This window comes from Lygodium microphyllum, chromosome 26 (assembly GCF_053477565.2).
Source record: "Lygodium microphyllum isolate KBCC chromosome 26, Lygodium_microphyllum_v1.1.10, whole genome shotgun sequence".
Taxonomy (NCBI): Eukaryota; Viridiplantae; Streptophyta; class Polypodiopsida; order Schizaeales; family Lygodiaceae; genus Lygodium; species Lygodium microphyllum.
The window spans coordinates 44,639,417-44,667,109 of NC_141160.1; the positions used below are offsets into that span (position 1 = coordinate 44,639,417).

The 27,693-nt window shown below is 42.1% G+C and overlaps 1 protein-coding gene across 1 annotated transcript in view; it reads right to left on the minus strand.

Moving 5' to 3' along the window:
- Positions 1 to 8,800, minus strand: part of ARA6 (Ras-related small GTP-binding family protein) — a 45,588-nt gene extending 36,788 nt beyond the window's left edge. The window contains exon 1 of the mRNA XM_087667498.1: positions 8,647 to 8,800. Within this exon, the coding sequence (XP_087523624.1) occupies positions 8,647 to 8,671 (25 nt within the window). The 5' untranslated portion in view covers positions 8,672 to 8,800. The remainder of the gene's footprint in view (positions 1 to 8,646) is intronic.
- Between the last annotated feature and the right edge of the window lie 18,893 nt (positions 8,801 to 27,693).

The following is a 27,693-nucleotide window of genomic DNA, read 5'->3' on the forward strand; positions in this document are numbered from 1 at the left end:
GAAGGCCTTGTATGGCCTCAAGCACGCTCCGCATGCATGGAACGAGAAGATTGATTCGTTCCTTCAGTCACAGTTGGGATATCGGCGTTCTAAGGCCGATCCGCAGCTTTATGTACACACTTCCGAGGCTAGTTGTGTGCTTTTTGTGTTATATGTTGATGATTTGATTGTCACAGGTGATCATACACAGAAGGTCCAAGAGACGAAGGCAGCTTTACATCGGACATTCGAGATGACGGACTTGGGTCTACTCCATTTCTTTTTGGGCCATGAGATTTATCAGTCTCAGAGGGGAATCTTCATCTCTCAGCAGAGATATGTACAGGAGCTCTTGGTTTCTTTTGTGATGGAGGATTATCGGACCCTTTCTACTCCTATGGATCCGAACTGGAAGGCCACTTCCCATTCAACTTCTTCCATGGCGGATGCTTCCCGCTATCGTCAATTGATTGGCTCATTGATTTGGCTCCTCAACACTCGTATTGATCTTTGTTTTGTTGTTGGGCTCTTGGCAGGGTTTATGAGTGAACCTCAGACAGTGCATTGGCAGGCTGATCAGAGGATACTTCGGTATTTGAGGGGGACGTCTGATTTAGGGATTCATTATCCCGCAGGCACAGGTGGTTTAGATCTTGTTCTTGCAGGTTGGAGCGACTCCGATTGGGCCGGTGATGTGGACCACAGGCGGTCTACTACAGGTTACTGTTTTACCTTGGGTGCAGGTGTTATCTCATGGGGTAGCAAGAAGCAGCCCACGGTAGCCCTTTCGTCTACTGAGGCGGAGTATCGGGCCGCGTCTTCCACCACATATGAGGTTGTGTGGCTTCGGAGATTGTTGGAGGAGCTTGGCTGCCCCCAGACTCGTCCTACTTTGCTGTAATGCGACAATGAGAGTTGCATTGCCTTGGCACGGAATCCTGTTTTTCATGCCCGGACGAAGCTCATAGAGATCCAATACCATTTTATCAGAGAGAAGCTTCTGGATGAGACCATCACCGTGGAGTACTGCAAGACGGAGGACAATCTTGCAGATTTGTTGTAAACGCCCCGAACAACGTAGTATGCTTAACAATTATGATATTTGCTTGTTTTCGAGATTTAATATAAAAGAGAATAAACACTTAAAGCTGAAAATGAAAATTACTCACAAAATTACAGCCATGAAAATGTAAAAGTAATGGAGACAAGATTGAGGGTTGAAGATGGGCAACCCCCCCCCGAAGGAATGTATTTCTGCTCAACCCAAGTCCCTTAGGGAAGAGCTCAGTTACAATCAACCTGAGAGTGAGGAGAAGTAATTCTCACTCTCACAAGATCATGCAAAAGATGTACAAACACACATGCATTATCTATTATGCAATGATAAGAACTGATTTCTTTACAGTATGAGAGAAGAAAGAGGGGAAATCAGCCTTTCTCCATCGTTGAACAGTAGTACATGGATAGGGCTTGCTTCTTGTTGCTAAAATGGAAGAAAGAGCTTGAGAAGGAGGTGCTGTAATGAATTTACAGGCTTCCTGTCCTGTAAAACAGCAATGATGGAAGAGGGAATATGGAGGAATTTGATAATGGAGAAGTGGGGGATGATGATGGGGATGGATAGGACCAGTTTCTGGCTATCTGTGGGTGATGTACATGAGTTTACAGCAAAGAAAAATGATGCTGAATGAAGAAAAACGAGCTCTTATTTATAGGAGAGGGAAGAGCTAGTACAAAAGGGGAAAGTGGAGTAGCACAAGACAAGTGTCCAGCCACATGTCATGAGATGTGACAAGTGGTGGGACACTTGGAAACTTGTGTGACAAGTGTCTTAACACTTGTCTCTTATCTATGGCCTTCCTTTTTGGGCTGAATACTGTCAAGAATAGAAACAATCAAATTTAGTAAGCACAATCAGAGTACAGAACTTACTATTTTTAGAATAACATCCCTATTTTTTAGGACTAGCATTTTTAGGCTAATTCGAGGCTCCTAAAATTTAGGAACCCCCCCAGGATGGGTGTCATATGAAAGCTTTTTCCGTGTACATCGCAAAAACGGTATCAAAATCTTCATGTGACTTTCCTATGCAAAGAAATGTGCATTTCAAGCTTTCAGCCCACACATGCACATTATACAAGCATTTCATGATCATGCCATCTTGTTGATTGTAACTGTCTGTTCCGGTGGATCTAGCCCACACTTCAAGGCATCAATCCTTTCTGTGTGTGAGTCTAACCCTGATATGCGTGAGTTTTGGTCACAAGCGCCCAATCGGGCCATATAGGTGGAAGTGTGAACTATCTTTTCTCTAACCCGCCGCGTAGGTCCACCATAACCTATGACCACTCATCAGTGGCCAGCTCTAATGCACTTTTCTTTATATCTAACTAGTGCAAAGGAAATAAATTTAATAAATCATTATATAGACAAATTAATGAAAAAGGATACAAATTCTGTTTCTATAGAGTTGTGACATTTGTTTACGAAGGCACTTCCCCAGGCTCTACTTCAGAGACATTCCAGATCCCTCAGACTTCTGCCCCGCCCAGGCTCTGAGAGGGGGTGTTAGAGATCAGTTGCCTGGTCGGACTGCACAGTTCACAGTCCAGTCGGACTGTACAGTCGGACTGCCACGTGGCAGTCCGACCTGCTGCAGTACAGTCGGCTGCATTTAATGCAGCCGACCTGCATATTTTGGCGCCCAGTTTTTTGGCTATTTATAGCCGATTTTTCCAGCAGTCTCCCACATTCTTCTGCTCGCAAATTACACGCTGGAGGCTCGCGCAGATTCCGTCTCTGTTCGCAGATTTCAGTCAGGAGATCGTGCAGACTGCAGCGGACTTCAAGGTGACCAGCAGGTTGCATTGTCAAGGTGGAGACACGCAGTCCAGCGCACTGCGCCCGTGTATATATTTGCATATCTTTGTATACAGCAGATCTTCATCTTCCACTGTCTCTTTCTCTCTCTTCTCTCTCTCTGCGTTCTCTCTCTCACAGTCCTACGCTTCCGCACCGCTGCACTCTAACAAGTTGCACCACTTGTATAACGCTTCCCGCAATGCTTGCATGTCCAATGGTGGGAATTGGACTTCTTTGTGTCCCTCTCCACATGGATCGCGTGCAAATTGAAGGCCTCATGCTTCTCACGAGTCATGGTGTCGATAACGGATAAAAGAGGCCTGGGGAAGAGTGAGAGAGAGAGAGAGGGAGAGGTAGAGTGAGATGCTAAAGTCTCAACTCTTGAAACTTGAAAGTTAAAAGAGAGGGAGAGGCCCGAGGGTTGGGGTAAAGTTGAAAGAGCAAGAGTAAGAGAGAGGGGATAGGAGATGAGAATGGCAAATGCTTTGATAGGGTGCGGGATAGAGGGAATGGGAGATGAGATTTGAGAATGGCAAATGCTTTGATAGGGTGCGGAAAAGAGGGGATGGGAGATGAGAATGACAAATCACAAGTCCATTGAAGATCCAAGAGCGGAAAATGAGAATGGTAAATGCTTGCTGAATTGGTGTGGAAGCATGGAGGAGAGGAGCACCTTTTGTAGATGAAAGAAGCGTCAAAGTTCAAACAGTCAAAGAGGGCTTCCATCTGGATGGAATCCAAGGAGGGCTTTATGAGGGAAGGGAGTGTGAGGCTTGGGCAACCCATGTCTCCCTACCTCCTCCATGTAGGCCATGCCTCATGGAGCAACCATCATTTTTGCCTCCCAGCATGCAAGGTTCTCATTTTGAGCGAGGCAACCGGGCCTCCTACTTCGAGTTCAAGTCACCATGACTACTTATGAGGAGAGGTGGGTTATGGACTATGTCACCCCCGTGGCACCATGTGCCAAGATGGTTGATTGTGGATCCTTGTGAGCCCGGAACTCTTCCATGGCACGATCCGATGACTCCAAGCGCCATGTTACCCTTATGCGAGTTAGACAAACACATTACGTGTGCTGTGAGCAAGCCATGACGCGGGAGGGATATCAAGGGCATAACGCCCCATGACGTAACGGGGTCATGCTGTGACACAACAGCGTATCGCCTTGACAAGTCTTGCGAGTTGGCTTCTGCTGCATGCTCAGGACACAACACAGTGTTGCGTGCCCGCGGACCATGTTGCTTGTGCGGGTCTCGCACGCGAACCCATGGAACTAGGTATGCACCGTCACACTTGGTGGAGGATTGCACAGCTGGAAAAGGGGGTGAGATGAGGTATCCAAGGCTTCCCCAGCCCCCCAAGAAGTGCCATGCAGGCGGAACGCGCCAAATTAAAGGCAACAGAACGCGGGAGGACAGTATGATCAATATTATACAACATACGAAGACAACTATGGTCGAGGCCTTTTCGTGGTGATGTGCAAATTCAACTTGAGATTGAGGAGCTAGATGAGATTTTGGTACCTGAGTGGATCTTGGCACATAGATGAGATTTCCACAAGAAATTTGGTGAAGTTTTAGAATTATTCACCAATGGATACAAAATGGATGGAAGAGGATGACTTGGGAGACTATCCTCAGTTGTTGTAGCTTTACCTAGATGCCTTTCAATTACAATCGACTTCAATTCGGGCTCCGTCAGGTTCAGTAGAGCAAGGGTCTGGAGTGTTGCCTAATGCTCAAGGGGGCAATAGCACTTTTACTCCGCCAATTGTGAACAACTCTCGTATGTAGTGGATCTCGAATGTATTCAGCATGCATCCAAGGTACTATGCTCTAAAACTATACTTCTGCATTAGTTTGGGACCAATTCATGATCAATTGGGCATGAGCTTTTGCCTCAATTTTGAGATCAAATTATGATATGTTTGAGTTCAATTTTGATCAATTTGAGAACCATTTATGGTCACTTTGGGACCATCAATCTCTACATCAATTGCTGATCACTTTTGCAACAGTTTGTGATCAGTTCTCAAATCAACAAGTGATCAGTTTATGATTAGTTTATGCTCAATTTCCAATTCTTTACGGCTAGTTCCATGGACAGCAGCATGTTAATGAATGGCATTAACAGTTTCAGCCATGGTTTATGCTGGGTTCATGTTTTATTATGGTTGTGACATCAGAACTATTGAGAAACATGAGTTATAGATGCATCCAATGGGTTTCTAACAATAGCTTTGGTCTGTTTTTCATATGTGTATCATGTTTATGCTGATTAAAAATTTTCAGCAAGTTTGGGGTATGTGGCATGGTTAAACAACAATGGCCAATATTATGACTATGATGCCTTATGGAAATTCTAGTGCAATATGCTTTTGACACAATGCATTGCAATCGATGATGATTGCAGGGATTTCAAGGGAGAAGTCTATCAAGGAGACGTGAAATTTTGTGATGCTTTAATCTTGTCGATAACATTTAATTTTAATTAAGTTACTAATCAAATGTACAAGGTTGTTTAGCACATGTGATGGACATGGCAGTTATTTCATGGTAACAAGCCAAGGACCCCGAGGATGCAGTACGTCAAAGACAAAAGTTGTGATAAGTTATGCCAACTGGGTTTTGGCGGTCAATTGGTATCAGTTTCGAGCCTAGGACAATTGTTTAGCCAATAAGTGTTAGTGGTAACACTAGGGACTAACATTAATTAATTAATTAATACCGGTTTAAAGGTCAACAGAGGTTGGAGACCACTCCAAGTTACAAATGGCCTAGCCAATTTAATTATGGATAGGCACATTTAATTTTGGGCAAGGTCAAAATGACTTAAATTAATTTTTGAGATTATTTTATTTTGAAAACTAATTAAATGACTAGATAATGCTAAAAAATGGGTTTAAAAGGCTGTCACTTGGCAAAAATGCCCATGCAAACTGAGAAAACATTTATGGGAGTTGCGTCTTGATCATTCAGTTAATTTACAACCTGGGAGAGAGAGAAAGAAAGCTCCTGATCCATTTTCTGATCAGAGAACAGCAATTTGCTGCAGAAGACAACCATCTAGGGGCCTTAGCAAGCAAGGACAACAAGAGGACACCTTTCAAGGTTCTAGATCCCTTCACCTTACGCTACATCCAAGATCTAAGAGGGTGTTAAGAGATTTGATTGCCTCCAAGATGGGCATAAGCTTGGTCAAGGCAGTTTTGGCCAGTTTAGATCGCTTCACCATGTACAAGAGCAGTTCAGACAGCCGATGGGGCAATTGCCAGGCCAATGGGCAGCAATCTGGGCAATAGGCTGGATGGGCAGGGAGGCGCAACAGCAGATGGTTTGCAGATTAGACAGGTGCCATGTGGCAGTCTACACATTTAATGCAGCTATCGGCCACTTTTTCGCTGCAATCAGTCCGCTTTTAACTAGCAACCTGCTGCAATATTTTGTTCATCTATTTACAGCAAGCCTGCCCCCAGTCATTTTCACTTGTTTTTCATGCAGATTGAGAGATCTCAGCTGTTCATACTCGTACAACCCATTGTACATATTCTGACCGAGTTGCACTGCCGTATCCATCTATTAATCCCTCAGTCAATGCTAGCGTCCCCCTCTATCATCATCTTGATCATCTGCATCACCTTCTCCTCTTCAAGCTGCTTGCCTACACTTGGAAGCTGCCACCCAACCTTGGAGGCTACCACCCAGCCCTCCTGGCTGCCGCCCATTACCTGGCAGCGGCCATCTTACCTGCTGGTGGTGCCAACCTGCTGCCCATACCTACCACATTCTGCATTTACTACTGCTCATGGCTGTTTTGCTTCTGAAAGCTGTCACAAGGGTGTGCTCGCTGTCCCAGACAGCCCATCTACTGCTGGTGATCATCATGTTATTGCTCTTCTTGCCTCAGACGCTACCCTCCATTCAGGAACTGCTGTGTTTTCAGGATCTACTGTTACATTTGTAGCCTCTGCATCAATTCTTCCTCCTTCGTGATCAATGTCAGTGGTTTTCTGCACTCAGGGTCCATTCCCGGAGAACAGCGCTTTCAATACTCTCCCTTGGCCCACTCCCACAGAGTGTGGCTTTTGGACAGCCTCCACTTCTTAAGCACACTCGATTGTATCTCTAACCTCATTCACCATCCATCCATCATTCATCACAGCATTCATTCATCTTCATTCTCATTTGCGTTCTCGTTTGAGTTCACTGTGTGTTAGTCATGTTTGTACACTCTATGTTTTCTCTACAAATACTACTCTATCCTCACAAAGGGTTCACCATATATTCATGTTGATGTATGATTAGTTGTAAGCAATCCAAGATTTATATATATTCTCTTACTTCTCCATCTTTGATTTGTTTTAGTCCCTGTTCAAACATTGTTGAATTGATGAAAAGTGGCAAATGTAATCTTGAGTTAGTGTTTTCAAAGGTTTGGAGTTCTAGTTGTGCCCTCATCGACACGTGTGTTGTGAGGGAGTTCTAAGCATCAATGGCACTTCATTTCTCCATGTCTTTCAAAGGTGTGGAAACAATAATACTTCATAGTTTCCAGGTTTTCCAAAGGGGTTGGTCTTGAGCTTTGATATCTCTTGTCAACACTTCAACCACAATTGGAGATAATGCCATGACTATATCTAATGGATACTAGCACTAATCTTGGAGACAATCTCCAAGCCATGATGATTGATTTGTAGAAGCTCCAAGTGAGAGTGAGCATTGCACTTCACATTGTTTTCAAACAATATTTCCAAGATTTGGGCATAGATGAAGTACTCAAAGCTTGACTCCACCATTGAAAATCCGCACGAAGGGCAAAATCTTAGTAACTAGAGCACATTCTACTTTTGACCAAGTTCATGCTAACTCAATTGTGCTTGTAAGTTCGACTATCATTTTCCATATCTATTAACAGCCAACATCTCAAGGAAATCCTCATTAAAATGTTTGAGGAACTTTCAAGTCCTCTTTTACAAGAACTCACACAAGTTATTGCCCGTACCATATCTTGTCCCCAAGCACAACAATTCAAGAACATCAACCTCTATCATGCATAGGCTGACAATTCTTCATGATATGTTGTGACTTGAAAATAAAGAAACTCTTTGAACAATGACAAAAGAGAGGGAAGTGTGCAGTTGAAATCGATGACCTTATTCCTCCATAATGAAAAATGCCAAAGAAAAGAAATGGCTCATAGATTTAAGAATCATTCAATTTAACCTTTTTTTGCACATACTGAACACCTATAAGTTCACCTACAGTCGTGCAAACGTCCCTCAATAAGTCCCTCTCATGAAACAAAACCAAAATGTGATAGTCAACATTTGGGAGTCTAGCATGATCTTAACTTGTTTGCAGCTGAAAGTTAACAGGTCCTTCAAAAAGAAGCTCTCCTATATGGGATCAGAAACATTCCAGCTGGACGCTCATGGAGTCTGTCAGGTCATACGCAGTGACAAATTACAATTTTCTAGTGTCAGAATTCACAGATATTCCGTCTTCTCTTCCATAGAACCATGCTATCGGACTGTTTCGAAGTATCACACATGTGGCACGTAGGCAATATAGGCCTAGGTCACACAGCATGTAACCATGTCATCTGAGAGCTTGTGAACATCCTTGACCACACAAGGAATTGCTTCAATTCAATCCAGCGCAAATCTGGCTATTGATCCTTTGTCCTCCATTTGCGCCAGCCGCAGCTGAGATTCTGTTGGAGGAGGGCCATACAAGCGTGCGCAAGTGCCAGATCGTCAGAAGACACAGAAGAAGGGGATTAGAAGGCAGCCGAGGTGTTTACCTGGCGATGACGCAGAGCAGCCCATGGCGACCTCCGGATTCAAGCGATCAATGCGCAGTCTGCTGCGTAATTGCACACATTCTTAATCTTTAATATTTTTATCCTGTTCTATTTTCAGGAAAGAACAGAAGCAAGCAACGCAACGTATTTGAAAGGGTCGGCTAAGGATAAGAGCCATGTCACGCGCAGGTCGAATCGACTTGCGCGAGTCAATAGAGTTAAAGTTGAGAGCATCTGGATTCTAAACCATGCATGCCAACTCAAACTCCAATAACTTTACTTTGGGGGCTTTGCCTGGTCGATGGAGTACCCTCCAAAAATGACAGTCGTCCATTCGTTATCTCCAGTAGATGCTACATTGCATGCTAGGATTGGCAGGTTTTCATGTTTGTCTTTTAGAGTAAAGGGGCCAATAACGTGACTACCCCTCCAGCCCCCCTCCCCCCAAAACAAACACACCCCACCCCAATTCAATGACCATTTTGCAAAAAAGATGAAACTTTTTTGGTCATTCGATATTATGATACGATTTTTTTCATATCACACATAAGTTTAATGTGAGTTAAGCAATTGAATCGTATAAAAATTTTCATAATCTGAATTTTGTAGGACCTCAAAAACAATGCATCCTTGAGTATCACTCTATTGGCCCCTCATTGTCACTCTTTTATGAGCCCTTCATTTATAACTAGAGCTATCTCTAATAAAAACATAAAAATGTCCCAAAGTTTTTTTTGTGAGCTCCATATTAGATATATAGTTGGACTATTCAAAAACACTTATGTAATTCACTTGGGAAAAAAAGTTAAAATGAAGGATCATTAGATGACACTCTATCGGTCCCTTTACTCTACTACACGTTCTCTCTCCTCGGATCAACTTTCTTTCTCCCTGGATTTAGGTTCTCTCTCTCTCTCTCTCTCTCTCTCTCTCTCTCTCTCTCTCTCTCTCTCTCTCTCTCTCTCTCTCTCTCTCTCTCTCTCTCTCTCTCTCTCTCTCTCTCTCTCTCTCTCTCTCTCTCTCTCATGCCTCTTTCAAGTAAGTTGTGCATTGAACCTTTTTTTGACCTATGTGAGGATAGTTTTCCTACACGATGATAAGTCAAACGTGCAAGTTGAGGGACTTGGGTGTGTCTCTCGATCTTCAGGTTTTACATAAGTAATAAATAGCTAGCCTTTTAGCTGAATGGAGAGAGAGAGAGAGAGGAAGAAGAAGAAGAAGAATATCCATGTTGAAAGCCTTTTAAAAAAGGCTTAAATGTATGGAAGCCATGTTCGTTATTCCATTAGAAAAGACAAGGTTTTAACAAGTACTTCACGTACAAATAAGATTGAAGAGTGAAATGACAATACGTGCGTAAAGCACTTGCCAAACAATTACTTCAATTTCTAAATGAGTTTCAACTACAAAGAATGTTCATCATCTATACATGCCAAACAAAAACATGTATATGCAAGTTCCAAATCTCTCTGTACAAGATACGCCTTCCAATTCTCTTGTATAAGAGATGGGAATAACGAGTGGGGATCTTTTTCAAAAAATGAGAAAAGAGGGAGGTTTTGCAAATATCTTGTTTTGGCACCTTCTTGTTCAATTAGATCTCATCACTAATCTTATGTTTTCATATGGAACAATGCCTCAAGAGAAAGAGATTGCATTTGTTGTTAGATGTAGCTATGCTTTGTAACTAAGAACATATAGCAATTCAATGGTGAGATAGCATAGATTGCCCTCATTGTCTTCTTGTTTGTAGGATGTGTTGTGGATTAACATGTACATGCAAGGAGAGAGAGAGATAGACAGACAGAGAGACACAAATAGAGAGAGATTTATGATGCCATGCCTTCTTGCATGCTTCAAAGATCATATGATCAAATCATGCTAATTTGAACCTTAACACTCTTTATTGGTCCATTTGGGTATTAGTTATTGTAACAACATAAATGATCACTCTCCAATGCACACACGTATTGTTATAACCCCATGCTTTAAACTTAATGGATAGGCTACCATTATTTGCCAAATGACAAGAGAGTCTATAGGAACCAAATAACTATGGCAATGCAAATTGTAACTTCAAAATCCTCAATAGTGATGTAAATTCAAACCATAAGTATGATGTGACCTAAACAATATTTGTAAGGAAACTTCGTGGGATAATCTTCTTGATGGATCATCACTATAAACCATTTCTTCACTTACAATCCTTTATCCACAAACCAAAGAAATTATAAAACTAAAGCATCTACTTTCTTATCTATATGCATTATTCAAAAGAGTACACAAACCTAATGTTTCTATTTTTCACACTAGCCACATTGCACTCAAACAATTGTATATGCCTTAAAAATGTTTTCGCAATAGATAATGTAATTGACCACTATCACTAGAGGCCCATTTACTTCACCATCTTCCACATTTAAAGTTTATATTGAGAGTAATTTAATCAACTTTGATATATGAGACTTATGCATGCTTCAATTATGGCTCAAGGTTGGGTTGTCCATTGCTTGTCTTCCTCCTGGGGGTCCACTAGGGTTTACCATATGGTGCCATGTGAGTGTAAGGGAGGGGGGTTATTTAAGGGAAGGAAGGCACATTTTATAAGGTAAGGTCCCATAAATAGGGGGTAGATAAGGGGTATTTTCATATATTTCTTGCACACAGGTGATGTCTCCTTATTACTACTAGTGAATCCCCTGTGGTCTTCCTTACCTAGGAGCATTGTGGCATTAATGAAATTGCATGGTTTACCTATTGCAACATTAACAAGATCAGTACACATATAGGACACTATTTATTAATGTTTGATAAGTTTCTTTGAGGGATCACATCAAGGAGACCACTCACAATTACTAAACTACATAATGTTTATTGATAATTTTTTTGTAACATGAGAATAAGGTGTTACTTGGCATTGACCTTCTAGAGAAGTGCACATGCTAGCATTGATCATAGATGGCAGTTTTGTTTATGCTACATCATGCAATGCTGAATTGCTATAACATTGGGCATAAGCTAAAGAATCTCCTTTCATTTTAAATGAAGGAGCTCTTGGTGCAACCTTTCGTACTTATTAAGAGAGACCAAGTGAAGGCGATTTGTGCTTTCCCTACTAAACTAGCATGTTGAGAGCATAATGTATTTCTCCATTGGACTATGTGATCACCTCATCTCATTGAATGACAAATCTTTTAGTGACAAGTCTTTTAGACTCAATAATTTGAGTTAGAGAGTTCCTAGTAATTATGATACCAAACTTACTTTTGTCAATTGTAGATTAATACTTATTACAATCTACCTTATAACAATTGCTTTTTGGACCTACTAAAGGTCCATTTTGTTCATCTTGTGTGATGCTATTTTTTCCTAAAAGTGAAAGGAAATTCATTTTCTTAAGAAGTTCAAAAAATCAAATTCATTGGTTGACTTGATATTCTAATGATTGCTTTTGCATTGTAAATTAGGTGCCCTATAGTGATTATGGTTCATTAGATTGGCATTCTTTATGCCTAGAATCTAATATGCCATCTTAGATGGTGCATGCAAGGTGATCTCAAAGTTTACAAGTAACATTTTTCCTTTTTGCTCTTTATAATAAGCAATTGCATGAATTGCACATGCCAGCAAGTTGCATTTGATAGCTCCATCATGCACTGAATTGGTTGTTTTTTGTGAATTCAATGGATACATTGTAGTATATGAAAATGCTCCATTTTACATATTGAGATAGGCAAATATGATGTGTCTCATCCCCCTACTCTCATCTCACACATGTTTGTCTATTATATATGATGTAAGGAAAACCCATATGTAATATCATTCCTAGGTGGAGTATATAAGGTGATCCCAAAGCTTAAAAGGAATTATATTAAACCTTTTGTCCTTTTTGGTTTAAGAAGATGATTTGTGCATACTAAAAGCTACATTTAGTGGTCACATTATGCAAGAATTGCATGTTTCTGTGAATATAATAGATGTATCATACACTACAACATATATGGACAATAACAACATCTATAGCAATGCAATTGGTTAGAATATAAAATGCTCACTTCGTCATTATTATTGTTGCCAAAAAACCATCCCTATACAATGACTCTAATAGCAAAGGTCTAAAACATTGGATTGACAAACAAAGCTCTTGCCGTTATTTAAAATTTTAGAGACTCTATTATTTGACACATTGCAAACACTTTAACAAAAGTAAACACATATTAATAGAAATATATTTTGGTGTATGTTGAGCTATGCGAAGACAAAGTTATGGAGCCCTAGATGAGATTTTGTTCGTGAAACCTTGATATTACAATCATTGTTTATCGCTTATGGTAGTACTACATTACGTGTCTTTGTCTTTTATGCAAGTCTCTATACATGTTTTTTATTGTGCTTCTCTTTTCCCCACTCATTGGACTAACTGGCATTTCCTTTGTTTATGCAAGTCATCACATTTGATTGCAAAGGCATCATCTAACTTTGTATCAACAATTGGTTATGCTACAAAACCCTTTTAAGGAGCTATGCATTGCGATGAGCTCTTGAATGGTGAAAAGCTCTAGCAAGTCTTGAATCCCTCACCATGGTTTTTTGGGGTCCAACTATGTGAAGGACCCCCTTCTTTTTTGCATTGTGTTTTATCCTCTCCCCTCTACATGTATGGCCTTATGGCCTACACGATTCTTTCTTTTTAGGGCATAATCACTTATAATGACAAGCGTTCTATGCGCACTTCGTGCACGTCGAATGCTAGGCTACTTTGCAGTAACTTCGCATGTGAAGCGGCAAGGTCTGCTATTGCATGGCAACTTCGCTCAATAATCCATTTCTTCTCTTTCGCTCTCATCTTTCCCCTCTCCATTTCTAAGATGTTTTATTTCTATCACTCTCTCTTTCTCTTTTCCCTAGTTTTCTCTATATATCCTATTTCTCCCTCTCTACATCTCTACCTTTTGTTTTGTTTTTTTTTTCTCATCTCTCTCTCTCTCTCTCTCTCTCTCTCTCTCTCTCTCTCTCTCTCTCTCTCTCTCTCTCTCTCTCTCTCTCTCTCTCTCTCTCTCTCTCTCTCTCTCTCATTATAAAATAGAGAGTGCTAGATATACATACAATCTCACCTATACACGATCTCAAGAAGACCTATGCTTGCTTCATCATATAGTATTTAGAATGGTTTCCTCTCCCTCCCTCCCTCCCTCCCTCCCTCCCTCCCTCCCTCCCTCCCTCCCTCTCTCTCTCTCTCTCTCTCTCTCTCTCTCTCTCTCTCTCTCTCTCTCTCTCTCTCTCTCTCTCATCAAACTTAAAACTAGAAGTATTTTATTCAATTTGTAATACAAAATGCCAAACATAGAAACAATCTTTACATGAATGTAGGGAATCACATGCTTGCTTTGTGCAATATTTAGAAACAACAATGTTATAATAAAATGGATCATAATTGAAACAAAGACCAAGCACCACAGAAATAATTTCTCTAAGAGTCCTAGTCAAAACGAATATCTCTCCTTTTTTGAGAAATCATTATTAACTCCAAGCAGGACATTCATAGGTGAAGTAGAGCGAGACGCTAATTTCTTTGGGATCTCTCCACCGATCATGCCATGATGGGAAGGTATAAGATATCCTACTTTCCATTAGCAAGCCACGAAGGCCAAGTGTAAGACACCCAAGCACCATAAGTAAAAAGACAATGTCTCCAAGATGCCTAATAGAAACAAAGCTTCCTCTTCTTTGAGGAATCATTAGCAAAATCTTCATCCTCGAGTGAAACATGCAAAGGCGAAGCAAGGAATAATCCCACAATTTCTAATAGTAATCGCATGGGTGATGCGATAGTCTTACCTCTCTCTTTAGCACTTGCATTGGAACAAAAATCACAATATAAGTATGTGGAACAACTAACAAAGACCATTTCACTCAAATAATAATACTACATGGTCGAACATTTGTGAACCACTCAGTAGGTATTGACAAATGTGGATGTAGTATCACAAAAAAACCCAAATCCTTGAACCCGTACTTAAACCAATGCCTCAGTACTTATTAGTATGGGAGCGTTGAAACCTCTTCTTATGGTCAACCTTGTACATATGCCCCTGAAAACATTACGTGTATCCACAATGTATATGATATCATCACTCATTACAATGCACACAACGTGCACTATAGCTCCTTTTGATAGTCAAAAGCTGGGCAATAGTGACACTCTAGGTTAGGCATCTGCAAAATTCAAATAAATAGTGAAATATGAAAAATAATTCACTTTCAAAAGAATATATGATAACCAAATATGGCATGAAGAGCAATTCACATATATGCCAAACCAGTGTTCCTACATGGTCATCACCCAGTAGGACTTTCACACCATGTAAATACTTTACCCTTGAAAATGTAACATATAGTTGACCATGTGTAAATACTAGCATCTTTAGATAAAGCCCAACAATGGACAGAGTCTATCCCTATGACTTGTTGATTGTCATAGGGAATGCCAATCAAATGGAAAATTGCCTCTGTTTCATAGTAAATGGCAACTGTGTAGCATTGGAAATAAAAGTAATCCGAGGAATAAAAACTCGTTCGCTCACATTTGTCCCTGTTATTATCTTAGCATCATGATCATTCAAAGTAGCCACCTCTATATTCCATGAGGCAAGTATAGCCCGCTCAGTAAAATACATTGTGTAGTCACCTACATCAGACACATCACTATAGACACTACCAATCAAGGTTTTTTCGATAGACTGCCCTTTCAACACCATGCCAGGTGAAACACGCAACTTATCACAATTTTTAGTAATACCCACTCCATCTCTTATTCCTTGAATCCAACAAATGAATCCATTGTCCACTACACTACCAGCTATTGATACTCACATATTCCTAGATAAACTTAGCACCCTTATGTAATGCCACAAATCAGAGTAACACAATGTAGCATTAACAATATCCTCACGTGTTCCCTTTGCCACAACTAGCAAGTCCTACCTAAAATCCCCTCCAAATAAAACAACCTTTCCACCAAATGGCTTATCACAACCCAAAACGTCTCTCAAAGTTCTATCAATTGCTTCAAAGCCATGTCAATGGATCATAGGAGCCTCATCCCACAAAATAAGGCTCAATTGTCTCAATAACTGAGCAAGATCACTTTGAACATGGATGTTACAGGTGGATTGATTATTTAATTCTACTAGGATTTTAAGCCATGAGTGAGTTGTACAACCACTTGGTAGAAGCAAGACAGCAATGATGCTGTTGCCAATGCTATACTACCACCACTTCGTACCTTCGCAAGCAAATACTTATACATGAAAGTCTTCCCAGATCCACTAGGTCCATCCAAAAAGAATATATCCTAGTATTTGCATCTATAGCATTGATAATTGTACTAAAGGTGATTCTTTGTCTCTCATTCAACATTCCCTCCATGGATCCAAAAACCCTATGTTGTTCCAATGTGTTGTATGCATATTCATCTTGCAAAAGGGGGTTAGTATGTAGTTGAGAGTTTGGTTGATGAGGTTCAAGCAACCCATCAAAATCAAAGAGTCTTCACCCTATATGGCATAAAAGGTCTTGCAGATGTAACAAAGCCATGTTAGATCCCTCATGCTATAGAACACCAAGAGAGGCATGCACGTGCTGTAGCTGCAATCTATACATGATATCCTCTACCATTGGTACCAAAAATCTTTCCCATAGATGGCGAAGCCGAGCTGGCTCACAAAAGACCAAAATTGCAATAAACAAAGCATGGATTTGGGCACCTATTTGCATAGAGGCGGCTTATTCCAAGTACACAACGTACTCATCATCACTCTCCAACATACCCCTTGCAATGCAAGCATCCCTAAAAGTATCATAGATCACATTATCAACAATACACAAATCTTCAAAAGAAGTACATCCTCAACACTCTGTTAAAAGCATTTGCAAATAGTATAGCTCACCACTGGGAGGCATCACAAAATACATCCAACCACATGTATTCCCATGCTTCCTCTTAGTCCATATCTTATGTCGTGCATTCCACACCCAATACACCGGAAATTCTTCATAACGAATAGTCTTAGCCTCTAGATGAATGCAATTGCACACAAACCATTTAGTAAGAGTAGTTTTTTGGAGGTCTTTATTTTGCAGAACATCTAGTATACTATATGTATCTCAAAACACCGCATAATTCTCACCAGGTAAGTGCACCTACAAACATTGTATATCGTGCAATGAGTAACCATAGATCCGCTAACATGCCTCAACGGTTGAAATATATCGTGCATCCAAATAACTTTGAATATCGTCCACTTCATGAACATTGCCACCATTATGTGCTGAATCAACCCTAACATAAAATTTGATGGTTGGACGGTCATGTCCCTTGTACACATACTTATACAAATACTTAACGGCTGCTACTGTCAAGCACACCTCCACATTTATGTGTGCATTGTATTTCTTACTCAAGTAAGGATTATATGGTACAACCCATTCATTATCAATAACATTACCATTTATGACCACAGAGTTTCCATCATCTCATCTTGGATAGATGGGATAGCCAAAACTATCAACCGTTGTCATGCCCACTAATTTTTGTGGGTAGTCTTTAGTACATCTACCCTTTTCCATAAAGGGACTTGGGGCTCAATCCTCTGCAAGGGCCATGAATGTTGCATTTTGAAATTGTCTCAAATATGGATGGAAACTTAACTCTATCTGGCAACTCAGCACAAACCAATATATCGTAGTGACATGCTTCAGAAGGTTTAAAAGACCAATCTAAAATTAGCAAAGTATGAGAATGTGGTAGCCCCCTCTTTTGGAATCTAATCACAGTGACATAGCCTACAACCTTTCCAAAGAGGTCCTTTTGCAACAATGTGTACATTAAATTAACATGTTTTTATGAAACATGCTCTCAAGCGTTTTTTTGAAAAGTGAAAATCCCTAATCAAATTGTAGTTAGGTTTGATTTTTGTTAGCTTGGTTGTTTGTGTAATTGTTTGCTTTGTCCTTCCGTAATTGGATTTTCTATGTTTGTCTAGCTTAGGATTTGTTTGTGTCATTTTGTTTGGATTTTTGAGTGTGAAAACTTGATGGCCTTGGTCGAGTTTGGTATTTCTTTGGACAGGTTGGAGCTAGAGATTGCTAGTAGCTGTTGAACATTGTGAAGAACGTTTGTTTTCTTGTCGAGACTTTTGCACATCACAGAGATTATGGGTTCATGAACACTTCACATTGCACTTGTTTGTTACACTGCACTCAAGGATCATCTCCTAATCTTTTCAAATACTTCCATGCCATGGGTTGGGTTGAAGCACGTTTTGCACCATTGTTGAGTGCTTGCATGGCATGAGGCCTACTGCAACTATTCGTAACTTTTAGTTGCACATGTACTTGAGAGAGCACCTATCATTGAGCATGCACCATTTCTTGCCCGCACGAGAGTTGGGATATTCATCACCAAGTTAGGAACCTTTGGTTGAGTGGGTAAGGTGGTTGGAGGAGTTAGAGGGTCGTGAAGGATGTTGTTAGTTGTGAGATGGGTTATTTTCCTAGTCAACATCTTGAGGGCCATCATTTTCTTGAGGGATAGTGAGAATTTGGGTGGGTGGAGCAGAGATTGACATTTCTTTTTTATGAGCATTGAGAGGTGAGGTTAAGGATTTAAATAATAAAGGAACTTTATTTGCATTTTGCATGATGCATGAGCACATGTAGACATGCTAGGCATGATTCTTCAATGCATAAATTATTTTTATGTGAAGCATAGCTTGATTGGTTGCATATCATGGATCTATTATTGCATATTTTCTCAAATCATGAATGGTTGGACACAAAATTCTATTTCAAAGGACATTTTCTTACTAGGACACATCGCATTGCAATGAAGTATGTATGTTCGAAGGAAAGAAAGTGGTTTTTGAAAGCTCAATAGATCATGTTGGAGTTATGAAAAGGGAAAGGCCCTCAATATTCGAAGGCATCATCTAGCAGCCTTGCCTTTTCTATTTTAACATTTCCTCATTTTACTTATGAGGAAATTCTCAAAGATCATATTGTTGACATGATTCGATTTACATCAAGTCCTAATTGTTTGGCGCCTTTATATCATCACCTTCATTACCATTTGGATTGGTTACTCTTAAAATTTTGGAAAGGAAATGAAGTTGTTGGGGATGGAACTGTTGGTGCTACAGTTCTTACGAGAGCCATATTCACAAAAGGTTGTAAATTTATAGCAGCTGGGATGAATGTAATGGACCTAAGGTGGGAAATAGGGCTTTCTTTTCCACCAGGTCATGTGGTATGTGCAGGCTCTCATCATAGTTTCTCATGGACATATCACTATTTAATTGAAAGTCTTGAGGATACATATGAAGTTTTGGAGGTTGATAAAGGTCCATTTGCAAGTTTTCTCACTCCTTGGAATATGAAACAACTCAGAGATTGTAGAAAATGGACTACCAATGGACCACAGAAATTGTGAAAGATATAGAGGATGTGGATGATGCCTTTGGTGGTTGCGAAGTCAAGAAAACTTCAAACATGATTTAAAGACATATGTAAAGATGATAACTATCCTTCTTTCAACTAGGAGGTTCTAATTGGAATGCATGAACAAGGTATTAGGGTGTGGGCTTGGGTGTTAACTGCATTGTTGAATGCTACAACTCATGCCACGATCCTCATGAGGCTATAAAATTGTTTGCAAAAATGGATCAAATGGGAACTCCTTCAAACTCAACAATCTATATAGAAATTATTGATGTCTTGATGAGAGAAGGATGATGCAGCCATCATAGGACAAATACAGTTGCGGTTGATAATAAAGCAGGTTGATAATGGAAATATGGCGGCCTACTTAATGTTTAGGAGATAATGAAGGCAACATTATCACAGGAAATGGCCGTCATTAATTGTAGTTACAGGTAGCGACCTGATTGGTTCCTAATAATGACAATGGTGGTGATATATTACACACAAAATAATGATAAAAATTGTAGTCAATTATGGCATAAGATGACATGATGATGCAGGGGTAGGTGGCTTTGATCGAGATAAAGGTGTGTTGGGGGTAAAGGCGCCTTTTCCTAGGCACGTGTATTACTACACTGACAGTACCCACCATTGCACACTACAGGTGGCGGGCACTTGTCACTGTCACTTTATTCTTTATTCTTTTAGTGATAGTTTGAATATAGGAAGGCCCAATCACACATTGTGACTATTGGAGTTCCCATTGGCCTCTCTCTCTTTCTTGCTCTTGCTCTCCTGCCATAGCTCTTCCAAGCAAGCTTCGATCCTTCTCACCTTTCAACTGGTATCAAAGCATTCGAGCATTCTGACTTTGTTTGTGACTCCTTTAGTATTCATTCAAATCCCTACACCATTGGTCTCCTTCACGGTAGCCATAGCCTCCCTAGTGTGTAAATCGGATGTCGTATGCGTACGTAGTGAGCACCGGAAGATCCCCAAGAACAAAGAACTCTACTTTTTGCTCAAAAACCAAGAGAGAAAATTTGCACGACATGAAGCAAGAAGACTAATTGGGTACAATCTCCCCCCATGCCTTTTGTGAGCGCTCCACAAGGCATGTATTTAATGTATTATTCATCTCCAAGCTAAAAATAGCCCAAATTTACAATTAGCACGCTTTAGCTTTTGTGTTTGCTTTTGTCCAAATAAAGAATAAAGTGGTTGGGCGCCCCAAGAGTCGAGCAATGCCCAAATACAATGTCCAATAATGAATATTTAAATAGTGTGCCCATGCGCATAAAAAATAATAAATATATGTCAAATGCTTTAATAAATAAGCGCATCAAAATAAATATTGGCACCATGCTTAAGATGCGCGCCTATCAGAAATGATAATTTCTTCTAAATAACTTGAATACACGCTATTGTTAGTGCTTCCCAACGCCACCGCCACCTACTCTACACATCAACTGAAGCATTCAAAATTGTTAGAAAATAAAGAGGCGCATAGCGGAATTGCTGGAGGACACTTTAACGGAGGCACGACAGCCCGCAAGGTGCTACAGTTTCAATTGTGGTGGCCCATGCTTTTTCACGACGCAGCACGATTCGTCAAGCATTGTGATGAGTGTCAGTGGACAAAGGTCCTGATTCACAAGGATCAAATGGAGTTAACCCCAATCATTGCACAACAATCCTTCGAAAAGTGGGGGATCGACTTCATAGGACCCATTATCATATGGCACAGTACTCGCATGCCAAATATATCATTGTGGCCACGGACTACCTAACGAAATGGCTGGAAGTGAGAGCGACACGAAAAATGACGCTAGAACAACTGCCAAGTTCTTATGGGAACATGTGATCTCACGATTCGACTGCCCCATCAAACTAGTCAGAGACCAAGGCATGAACTTCATCAATGAAGTGATTATGCATCTTCTATCCACATTTCTGATCATCCATCGAAAATCCTCTCCATACTACCCTCAGGAAAACGAATAGGCATAATCCACAAATAAGATCCTTGTAAATGTCATGACCAAAGTAGTCTCTGCTTCGTGCAACGACTGAGATAACAAGCCGATGGTAGCCTTGTGGGCTTACTGTACAGCTTATAAAATGGCTGTCGGCTAGACTCCCTTTAGATTAACCTATGGGACGGAGGCAATTCTACCAGTAGAGTTCTTTGTTCATAGCTTGAGAATAACACTTCAAGAACTGTGGGAAGGGAAGGAGGCATGAACGCAATGCCTATCAGAAACATGCCTTCTAGCCACTCATGCGCTCATATGTGAGAAGGCATGACACAAGAGCTGGTTTGACAAGCATGTCAAACAACATGACTTTGAACGGGGTGACTTAGTACTCCTGTACTGAGTTAAAGGACACAAGCAGAAAATGAAGTTTAGAGGTCTTGGGTCTTTCAAAGTTCGTGCAATCAGCCGAACTGGCAACGTTGAGCTCAAGATTCTAGACAGCGAGGCCATAGGCTTCTTTAATGGTAGTCGCATTAAGAAGTACTACCCTCCCATGCATCCGCTGCATGAGCCACCAATGTTGGAACCCCCTGTTACGGTACGAGTTGCCACAATCATGGAAATTGATGATGAGGATGAGGAAGCCATAGAACCTACATACCTCCACATCACGGTCACTGCCAAGCAAACATGCAATTTCAATGCCTTGATCGACAAGGGAGCAAACTTCAATGTCTTAGCTCATGATCATTGGACCCAACTTGGTAAACCACCACTACAACCCACTAATGCCCGATTAAACCCATATGGGGGCCTCTCATATGCCAGCAAGTGCAGGGCCACTATTGCTGTCGAGTCTGAGACTGTACCAGTGATCTTTTATGTGTTGCCAAACACTAAAGACATAGGCACAGAGTCACTGCTAGGGCGAACCTTCAAGAAGCAAACTCACTACAATGTCGATTATGAGTCGCAGCGCATCCACCTCGCCATAGGCAACGTCCATGTTGTTACAGCCTTCAGCAAGGGCTATGCGACCCCATTAAAGTCCGCAAGGCCATCGATAAAAATACTCGCAGCCAAGTCTACGGAGGGGGATAGTGCTCAACCACCATCCACCAAGTCCCATGGGCCATCGCTCACAGCGGCAAAAGTTAAGGCCTAGCAACTTGAGTTTTAATGAAGGCCTAAACAACTGCAATCACCGCCTAGGAGTAGATGCCCACATCTTTGTAACACAAGAAACTCTAAACCCAGGAGACCAAGACGTAGTTATAGAAATCAAAGCATGATCAAGCTAAGATGGGTTCCTAAAGCCCTCTTGTATGCGGAAGGCTACTATGAGGGAAATGCCTGGATATGGATTCCTAAGGCCACAACAGGCCACGACATCACTCAAACACCACCCTCGTGCTTAATCATCCCAAGCCTTGTAGAACCTCAGAACTAGAAGCCGCAATGCTTCCCGAACTCGCCTCCTACCAGCTCACCCATGCATAAGCTCAGAAGAGTTGAGCAAGACTATCGGCCCAAACCCCAAACAATGTTACCCCCTTCAACCCCTGCTAATGCCAATAAGACTTTCCAAACCCAATCCGAGTGTAGCAGCCCATCCATAGCAGCTACTACTCCGACGCTTATCCACGAGGCTCAACCATCGCTTCATGGGTGACTGCCACCATCTGCCACCAAGCTTCCTAGCCCCATCAAACCCTAGCCACCTGCAGGCCTTAAACCATCTTATGAGCGGAAATCATTCTTAACTCTAGCCACAGACCTAGCCGAAGACATAGGGGATGATGTTATTGCTTGTCTTAGATGCTTAGATGCCACGTTCATGTCACTAGCTCTAAGTTATGACCGCTTGGACTTAGGCCTGCTGCAAGAGCCTTTAGTTACGGAAGTTCGCACGATTCCTTATTCTTGGGAAACATTCGAATTCACATTTGTCAAAACACCCCACTCAGCTACCGAGTTGCTATGCACTGAGATATCAAGAGAACAAGCCATCAAACAATGCCTCATTACGTCTTACGATAAGTGTGTGACTTCTTTCATCACTGACAAAGAAGTCGAGGAGTTGAAAGCGTTAGCTGACATCGACTCCCCATTTTTACGAAACTCATACACTCTACGATTGCAGTGGGAACTCGAAGGATGTCAAATCATGACCAACGCTAAGTAGCGCCGCGCAATCAAGACATCAAAGTATGACCCAATCTATGTTACATCCACCTCATATAGAGTGTTAACCACTCTTTGTGGCCGACCCATGGAAGATCACGTCAAAGGACACCCATATCTTGATCATCTCTTGACTGAAGAAGAGCTCCACATCGCTAGCCGCATTGATTCTGGTTATTTCCTAACGGATGTCCTCACTTACATCACACACGTAAGTACCCGATCCTTCGCTCTAGACCCCAAGGCTCAGTTGGAATATAACCCAAAATTCTATACTTGGCTCATGTGCAAGTAACCCTTGTATCTGAACGTTGAATGCCCTTGATCTCCTAACCTTTGATCCTAGGAAGGATTCTTCTCAATCTAAAAGGGGAGAGGGTAAGAGGGTAGGGTGAAGGTGAATCAAATTAAAACCAATCAAGATCAAGTAAACACAATAAACACATAAGAAACTGGTGATGTAGGAGGAATGTCACAAAAACTTTGAAATAAAAAATAGAAAGTCTGAAGGGAAGAATCTGTATTGGATATTAATGCTTTGATTCAACAAACATAAAATCTTTCTTTTTAGAAAATTATTGTATATATATTAATTATAGCACTAATGGGAAGTATGGTTCATAATAGGAATGAGAGATGTTGCAACAAGACTGTGCCCACCGACTTCCCTTCACGGAGGAAGAGAGAGCGCTGTACAACATCAACTTGGAAAATCGAGCTTATAGTTAGCTAAAATTCTGCAGTATTCACAACCTTGAGAAGATGGTGGCCAAGGAGCAGGCTGCAAGGAGAATAGTGGAATAGTGCAATCTCCACAAGTACCTAGAGAAGTTTGCATAGGAACCTAACCACACGAAGTGTGTAGAGTTCTTGAGAATGTACAACCCCAACCGAGAATGCAGAATGGTGACAGTCGGAAGGGAGGACAATGCCTGACAAGTGCAAGTATCGCTAAACCAGGCCTTGGTGGAGAAAGCACTAGGATTGGAACCTAGGGTGGAGAAAAAGCGTAAGAGGGATGTGTATGCGCTGCTGAAGATGAAGAGGGAAGAAGTTTTGACAAACGACAGCATTAGCATACAAGACATCCCCGATGCTGAGATTCGCATGTAGGCAAAGTTATTGCATGCCCTTTTCTCCAGCCAATGCTACAATTCCCTCATGCACCGGATCAGTGGACCTGTGCTGGAGAATGTGACAGCCCGCACCCTGGATGAGGTGGATTGGAATGGCTACGTGCACAAAACAATAGACCAAGCGGCCAAAGCACTAGCCCTAGGCAACAAACAGGCAGGTGGAGAATCCCCCGCATCTAAGAATATGGAGAGTAAGAAACCTTCCTCGAAAGCCTCCTTCATCGGGTATGGAAGCATATTGACGGTCATCATCCAGGAAGCTGTGAAAGAGGACCAACAAGGAAATAAAGAAGCATATGAGACCCCAGACAGGTCGCTGACCCATCAAAAGGATGAGCAATCGAGCGATCGAATAGAAATCGAGACGATAGAGAAGGAGGAGCCGGATGGCAAACACTGCATTGTGGTCATCCACAGGGACCATCCGAGTCAAATAAGCGAGCTGGTCTATGAACAAAACTCTCTATAAAAACAAAGGAGTTCACTGGGAAGGCAACTCAGAAGAAGAAACAGAAGGTGGGCAGGAAAAAGGAAGAAGAAGATATGAAAAGAGCAAAAAAGGAATCCCTGAGAGAGGCGATAGAGTGGAAAAAGAAGGAGAAGGAAGAAGCTGAAAGGTTGGCCGAGGAAGCAAGGAAAATAGAAGAAGAGAGAGAAAGAGGAGTTATGGAAGAGGAGGCAGAGTTGAGAAGAAAGGAGGAGGAAGACATGGCCGAAGCAATTCGCCGGCCCATAGAACAATAGAGCCGACTCAATGGCCTAGGGACTTTAAGTCCACCTAGGGTAGATAGACTCGGCTCAAGCGCACAAGTACCTGAAGCCATGCCATCCATGGTCATTGAGGGCAAGGGTAAAGCCCCCATCCATCCCATTCCAGCCCCCTTGATACCTACCAGCGAAGCCACCACTGCCACCCCAAGTATCTCGGCCAACATCGACATGAACAATTTTGTGGTGTGGATGCAATACTTTATCAATAAGGAGCTAGCACAAGGAAGGATTGGGGAGGCTACAGCCATCGGGCACAAAAGGCCAACTACAGATGCTGAATCTAGGCAAGAGCCAAAACACCAAAAAATGGAAGCCTCGACCACCCCAATCCCCACCACTGTGACGCCACACGCAAATCGTGACAAATACGTTGATGAATTGCTCTCACAATTAGAAAGGGCAAGGGAGGAAAGGAGGATCACGGTGGCTGAGTTGGAGGCATAAAGGGAAGCGGTAGCGGCCTTCCAGCTCGAAAAGACAAAGCAAATGGCTACGCAACAAAAGGAAATTATCAATCTGAAGAGGAAACTAAAGACCAAAGAAGAAAAGGAGCCAAGCTGGCGACGACAACTCATTGATGAAAATCAAGAGCTCGAGAAGATGCAAAAAGAATATAACCTTCTGATCATGCAACACGAGGATCTAGCAGCAAAAATAGGGCAGATCGAACAACAGGGCATGAAGGAGTTTACTGCAAGGGAGGAAGGGAGGAAACAAGAAGACGAGCACCACCACCGAGAAATGGAAACAATGACCGAAAGGCTGAGCTTCGAAAGAGAAGAGCAGGAGAGAATGAGCAAAGAGTTGGAAGATCAGCAGAGTGGAGGCTCACGGCCTTGGTGCAAAGGCAGGGAGAAGGCATGGAAGAAATGAAAAAGAGGGCTAAAGAGTGGGCAGGCAAGAATGAGCAAAGAGTGAAGACCTTGGCACATCGCTTGGCTCTAGTGGAGAAAGAGAAAATCCTAGCAGAAGGCAAAGTAGAGGCAGCCCAAGTGGCCTTCCATACTCAACAACGAATCTTCCTGAATACCGATGCCACTCATGAGGAGGAAGGGGAGTCCTTGGAGGCAGTAACTGAGCATAACGCGCAGAGCCCTGCGAGAAGGGCTACACATGCCCTCCCAACCCATTACAGTGGGGCTAAGCCCAGAGGAACAACGTAGGTATCTGCTATCGATCGGCCTAAACCCCAAGAAATTGATGCTCTGGTGTTCATAGAAGGGATACAATAGCAAGAGCACCCAGGGAGTGAGACAGAACTGCACATCGACCTAGGTGGATTTGAAGAAGAAGTTGTTCCACAACCCCCTTCACCCCATCTTGAAAGACAAGGGCATCTAGCAGATGTATCTGCGGAGAGGAAAACCACCCTGAGGGAGGAGAGGAGGAAACTGGTGGAAGAAGCCAGACAAAGATAGGGCTAACCCTATGGCCCAGCCATTTGTACCCCTCCCGCCATGCCCAAATGACATGCCTCCCAGTTTTCATGCAGAGCTCATACTCTGGGAGAGACAAGAATAGGAGAAACAACCCTTTACCTTCAACTTTCTCATCCCCAATGCCCTGTGCAGAGTCCTTCCCACTAAAATAGTGGATGAGGTGATCGACGTTGGAAGCCGACTAAGCCAACAGGTGGTTGAAGGAAAGAGAGATGAATCCCACCCTTTGGGGCACCGAGGATGCAGAATACTGGCAGAATAAAGTTTTTGAAGTGCCTTGGTCCATGCCTGGGTACGAGTGCCAACCACTGTGTGGCAAAGGTGCGTCTGTGACGACAATGTATTCGCATGGATGGCCTTCTGTAATGCTCTTCCTTTGGAGAGGAACGACCCTACCTACATGGTGTATCCTCGACGAATAGGAGTAGAATTCAATGCAAATGCCTATGGCCGTTACAAATTCCTTGTAATATACAACTGTTGTACCACTACTTTAGCCCAGGCCCTCACCGTCACCTTTGACAGCTTAGATGCCACCATGACACGCTTTATCGCTGATTTCTCCTCCTGCCCGGATCCCTCCTTCATCACCACTTGTAACTCTCTTAGGCTCCTAAAAATCCTACTTAGGCAAGACCCCACCCCGGTCGAACGCAGCCTTGCCCCACTCTTTTTTGATCCTAACACAATCGATAGTTGTGCGATGACCTGCCTGATGATGCAAGCCAGCCTCCTCCCTTCTTTTTGCCTCATTGTTCTTGAGACATGAGCGATAGCCAGTTCACTCACTACAGCCATCCTTTCCTCTCCACCACTCCCCTCCAGGGTCGCTTGAACCTTAAGAATTTCATGCGGAGCTGGAGATTTTTGAGCCATTCCATTAAATCTCCTTCACCAACCCCTCTTGAGGACGAGGACTAACAATTCCCTACTACTAAACCAAAAAAAAAAAGATTTGCACGCAAGTTGTGGCACATGGCTCACAATCCCTACACCTAGGGGTCCTTAAGTTAGGTGTGTCTAGTGACCTTGGTCGGCCGGCCCCGTTCCTAACCCCCT